This window comes from Peromyscus eremicus, chromosome 11, assembly GCF_949786415.1.
Source record: "Peromyscus eremicus chromosome 11, PerEre_H2_v1, whole genome shotgun sequence".
NCBI lineage: Eukaryota > Metazoa > Chordata > Mammalia > Rodentia > Cricetidae > Peromyscus > Peromyscus eremicus.
The window spans coordinates 59665604-59671704 of NC_081427.1; the positions used below are offsets into that span (position 1 = coordinate 59665604).

At 47.4% G+C, this 6101-nt stretch overlaps 1 protein-coding gene across 1 annotated transcript in view; it reads right to left on the reverse strand.

Moving 5' to 3' along the window:
- Positions 1–6101, reverse strand: part of Serinc5 (serine incorporator 5) — a 96707-nt gene that overhangs the window by 26972 nt on the left and 63634 nt on the right. Inside the window, exon 5 of the mRNA XM_059276389.1 lies at positions 6039–6101. This exon is cut by the window's right edge and continues 31 nt beyond it. Within this exon, the coding sequence (XP_059132372.1) occupies positions 6039–6101 (63 nt within the window). The remainder of the gene's footprint in view (positions 1–6038) is intronic.

A 6101-nucleotide genomic window follows, 5' to 3' on the forward strand; every position in this document is an offset into this window, starting at 1 on the left:
TGCCATGACCTCTCATCTAAGTGCTGGTGGCAGCTCCCCTGAGGCCACCCTCTCTTGGAGGAGAAACAGCTCCGCTCACAGAAGCCCTGCCAGCCCCTGTTCTTTTCTCTCTGCACTGAAGAGGGCCAGCATCAGGACCACCTCTCCAAAATTCTACGAGCACTTACTAAGGGAGAAACACTGCAGTAAATAAAATCAGGGAAAGAGGGGTTGGGGAGACGGCTCAGTGCTTAAGAGCACTTACTGCTCTTGCGGAGGATCTGAGTTCAATTCCCATCACCCACATCAGACAGCTCACAAGTGCCTGTAACTCCAGCTCCAGGGGACCTGAAGCCTCCAGAGGTCGCTGCACTCAAGCACACACTGCCGTACAGACACACTCACATATGCATGATTTAATAACTCCGTAAAGTCGGGGACAGAAACGCCGGACCGGGAGGACAGCTCGGTCAGGAAGTGCTTGTCTTCCAAGCACGAGAACCGGAGTTCCACAGTTTAAAAAGCTGGGCACAGTGACATGCGCCTGTAACCCAGCCCTGGGGAGGTGGAAACAGCTGGATTCCTGCTGTTCCCTGGCCATCTAGTCCAGCCTACTCGGAGAGTTCCAGACCAAAAGGTGGACAGCATCTGAAGAATGATAGCTCAAATAGTCCTCTGGCTTCATATGCATGCACAAGTGTTCACCCTTATAAACATGAATATGCACATACATGCACACACAGAAGGGAAGGGGAGCGGAGGGAAGGGGAGCGGAGGGGAGCGGAGGAGAAGGGAAGGTCTACTGGGATATACCATAAAGAAACTAAGAGAGGAATCTACTTTGCAGTTTTTATAAATATTAATAAAGGTATGAGCAAGATTAGTGGTGACATAATTCCGTAGAAATTGTTCAGAACAAAGAGGAGGGGTTTATAAATGCTAAAGAGGACAGAGCCAAGGAAGACTGTCATCCACCTCATGATTCAGCTGCTCTTGGTGTCAGCAACCACGCACCCACACCGTGCTCCCACAACCACGCTCCCCCATTCTTCAGAGAAAGCCGCTTGCCTAACGTTTCCACAGAGCTGGAAAGGGTTCAAGCAACACCGCTAGAACGCTTTCACAATGGAAAGGCTGCTCTCGCCGGAGACAGAAAAACAGGAAGGCTGAGATGACAATGACCACTGTAGTCCCGACACGGAGCGGGCACTCTGATGACCTCAGAATTACCCCCACGACAGGCACACCAAGAAAATGGGGGACAAAACACAACGAATAGCAAGAACACACAGTGCCGTACACACCAAAAGCTGACCACTGGACTGGTGGGTGGGGCAGGGTCCAGCCTGCTCCTCCTCTGGTCTTTGGGTTGTTAGCATGTGAGGGATTTCTGATTACACTGCTCCAGGTTCAGTGTTCAGTCCTAGCCTTTCCCGAGCTCCAGACTTCTCCTCCTCCTCCTTCTCCATTGGGAGGTCAGACTGGCATGCTAGCCTTGGCACATCACGAGGACTCCATGTTCATTCCCTCTCCTCTAACTTCAGAAAATGGCAGCCACACGCTCATTGTTGGGAGAAAGAGAAACACAAGAACCACAGGCACTCTCCTCACCCCCACGTCTTCAGCTCACCTCCAGATCCACCCACACTTGAATCCTGTTCAGATCATACAGAATCTCACCACCCTTGCAACCTGGCTCCAAGCTCCCCTCAGAGCTAGACCTCCTTACACCAGCCTCCTCAGCATGCACTTTTGGCCCTCTCTGATCTTCTGTTTTTACGTTAAGAACGACTCGGTTCCAGTCTTCCCTTCAAAACTCTTCTACTCTCCCAACATTTCATTTAGAAACCAAAGCTGTAAGTCTGGAAATGCAGCGTGGTGGTAAAGCACTTGCCCAGCAGGTGCAAGGCCCTGAGTGAAAACAACTTTAAAAAGCCTTTACACTAGCCCTCAGAGGCACTATGATCTGGCCCAGGGCCAGCTCTGATATCATCTTCCCCGCTCTTCCCATGCCTCTAGGCCCCAGACACAGATGTCCCTCTGTTCCTTAAAACAAGCCCAGCCAGCTGACATCTGAGCAGGGTCCTCCCAAAGGGCAGCCTGCTCTCCTGCACCCTTTATGGTGTAGTTCACATGCATGAGTCCTTCATATAACTGCATGACGCTGTGTTGAGTATCGACGTCCCCGCTACAACACTATCAGCTTCGCAGAGCAGACTAAGGCTGTCCCTACCTTACGGCTGCCACATAGGACGGTGCTGGGGAAACGCCACGCACTCACTGAGCATGCTCTAAAGAAGTAACACAGGGCAGCAGGTGAGCAGAGGCTGTGTCTGTGCTGCTCCAGCTTCACCTGTGCTCCTGATGGCATCTTGCTGGAGGCCGACCCAGTGCATACTGTGACTGGTCATCTCTCCAGTCTCCACGCCCATCAGGGTTGTCTGGAGCACAAAACTCCAAAAAGATACTGGCCATGTGATGAGTAAGAAGCACCAGACCGAGAACAGAGAGTACTAGGGGACTGCAGAGTCTACACACACACAGAGTACCAGGTGATTGCAGAGCCTACATACACACACACACACACACACACACACACACACACACACACACACACACACAGAATACTGGGGGACTGCAGAGTCTACACACCCAACAGGAAGAGGGTCCCAGGCTGGGAAGGCTGCTGGGCCCAGGCTCGATGAGAGGCAGGACCAAACTAAATCTACCAAGGCAAATTTACACTCTCCAATGCTTTTAACATCAACTCCCATTAGCAACCCCTGAATATACTATCTACCTTCCGTTATTTCATCAGCCATTTATTAATGGGGGGGCACATGGGAGGGCGGCACGCACGTGGAAGTCGGGGGCAATTTATGGAAGTTCTCGCCTTCTACCACATGGGTCCTGGGGAGTAAACTCAGCTCATCTTGGTGGCAAGTGCCTTTACCAACTGAGCCATTTGGCCAGCACCGGTGCCTTCCACTATTTCAACTGTAACATAGAACTGACCTTTCAAATGTGAATATGACCTAGACAGCAAAAATAAAACAAAACCACAACTACTAGCCATCTAATCCAACCAACCACACCATTTTATAGTACAAAATCTGGTGTCAGAGATGCCAACAAACATTTGTCAAAGTGACATTCCAGAATGGGCAGGGACAGTAGACCTGTGTTCAGCTGGCCTGCAGGTCCATGGCATGTGTACCTTGTGGCTTTGAGGCTCTTCTCTTTTGATATATTTACAACGTTCAGCTGGTCTGAAGGTCCATGGCATGTGTACCTTGTGGCTTTGAGGCTCTTCTCTTTTGATATATTTATAAATGAAATAAAAGGGAAAGGAAAAAGTTCCATCTACTAAAAGTTGTTCCCCTAAAACCAGTAATCACATTTTCTGTTTTAGCCTTAAATCAAGTCTATTTAAATCAAAGCAAAACAGGAGAAAAAAAAGGAGGGAGTGCACAAAAGTTAAAAGAAAGGAAACAATTTTAGTGAGCTTCCCAGCTTAGTATTAACTTTAGGCTGATGAATCAACTGTAGGTGTGTTAAAAAGGTTTTGTTGGATTCTAGCATCAAAGCAATACTATTGTCTGCAAAGGTCTTTTTTTTTAAAGATTTGTTTTTGTGTATGTATATGTCTGTATAGATATATTCCACATGTGTGCAGTGTCCAAGGAGTCTAAAAGCGAGTGTAGGAGCCTCTGAAGCTGAAGTGCAGGTGGTACCAGAAGCTGCAAGCCACCCTGCATGGGTGCTGGAACTGGACTCGGGGTCTCTGGAGGAGCAGTAAATAAATGCTCTTAACTGCTGAACCACCATCTCTCAAGCCTGGCTGCAAAACTCCTACGCTATTCTTACTGAGTAGTTTCTAGAAAGTTTTCAAAGCAATCAAACTCTTCCAAAGGGCCCATTAAACTTTGGCATTAATAGTTCCAGAAAAACTGGCTCAGGAATCAATTAAAGCACTCAAGGAGAGAAGCACAGACGTGCCCAGGGGAACGTGCTGTAGGACACCCAAGTCAGGACTCAGTGTTCAAGACACGAGGTCTCAGCATAAAGAACACAGCATGCAATATATCTGCAGAACTTTATAGAGGAAGCCTTGATTTTATCCAGTACAAAAGACAGTATGCAGCATTATCAGCTAAAGTGCATTACTTATTGTGGTTCCTTCTGTACAAAGACCATAGGGCCAAATAAAACTACAGCACCCCTTAGCTGATCTTTAAGAAAACTCTACTGCCTCAGAATATAGCCTAGAGGGGATGACAGCAAAAATCACTAGATTTTAAAGGTGACTCAAAATGTGGATAGCATGCAATAACTCTTACACGATCACAAGTCAACTTGAAAATCCGTAATTGAAAAGGTAAGACTCTATAAAACACCAAAATATACCAGTAACACTTCTGTGAGGGTCAGTATGCTGGAAACATTGTTTTTTTTAATATTTGTATGTGTGCGCGCGTGCGCGCGTGCGCGCGTGCGCGCACCTCTAGAAGAGGGAGTCCAATCCCCTGGAGCTGGAGTTATAGACTGTTGTGAGCTGCCTGAGATGGGTGTGGGAACCAAGCATGGATCTTCCAAAAGAGCAGCAAGTGCTCGTAACTACTGAGCCGTCTCTCCGCCGCATCGTTTAAAGTCTGGTCCTAGTTGGCTGTACTCATCTACTATTCACTGAGTAATAAAACGGCCGGCACTACACTGTCTTCACTGATGTACTCCCCACACACAGCTGCCACGTCACATCACCACCATGTTTAACAAAAGCGGAACAATGTCCAACTGAAGAATATGTTCAAAACAGAAACTATTGAGAAAGTCTGGAGAGTGTGCTTTGTCTTACTCAACATAAAAATAAAATGCACACTCGTGGCACTGGGTTTGTTTGTTTGTTTGTGTTGTTTTGCCAAAATTCAGCATTATAAAAAACGATGCCTAGAAAAACCTATAAAAGAGCAGCCATAGTTCATACATACCTAGGATCCTAGTACCCAGGAGGCAGAGGCAGGAGGATCATGAATTTACAGCCTGAACTGTAGAGACAGACAGACATAAATAAAGCAATAGCTTTATTGGGTATAAAAGAGAATCATTTTTAAAGTAAAGAAAGTTAGCTCAGTGGTGAACACCTGCCCAGAGTTATCACCAACAGCACCAAAACAGACACCAAATCAGAGCGACGGCACTCTGTTCAGAACCACAGCGTCAACTTGGCCTTAGCATCAACAGCACCAAAGTAGACACCAAATCAGAGCAATGGCACTCTGTTCAGAACCACAGCGTCAACTTGGCCCCTGTACAAGGACGGGAGCCTTGTCTGGTTGTCGCTTCCTCAGTCTAGCTCAACAAGAAAGAACTAGCTATTAATAGGTGTTTCCTCGTGGCCTGGGATGTGAATTCTGTTCTCAAGGCACTAAAGAGTCTACCATTTTACAGGCAAGACAGCTTCCTACAGCAGGACAGAAAGTTTTCCCAACAAAGGGATGTTGTGTGTCTTGGAAAGTGGAGACAATTTTTTTTTTAAAGAAGAAAACTATTTCATCTCAGTCTTATCAGAAGAATCTCGTGCTCCAAAGTATTTGTGGCTTCTGTGCTTCTTTTGTTTCTTAACCTTGTAGGAGTGGGGGCCTAGATGAAGGAAACCCAAGTCACAGACGCACATGGTTCACACAGCCAGCCACATACAGTCCACACAGCCAGCCACATACAATCCACACAGCCAGCCAGTTACACACAGTCCACACAGCCAGCCAGCCACACATGGTCCATACAACCAGTCACACATGGTCCACACAGCCAGCCAGTCACACACAGCCAGTCACACAGGGTCCACACAGCCAGTCACACAGGGTCCACATGGCCAGTCACACAGGGTCCACACAGCCAGTCACAAAAGGCACAAGCAAGACAGGAGGGCAGAGAGGACAGAAAACAGAGAAGAAGAAATGGGGAGATCCAAGTGGACTGGAACCAGGAGCAGAGCCTTTCTCAGTGATAGGCAGTTTCTTTGACTCAATAAGTGAGATCTTTCCACAAAAACCACCTACCAGTTCTTGTTCCACTTATGTGCAAATTCAACAATCAGGAGGAGCTGGATGCAAATGAAGAGG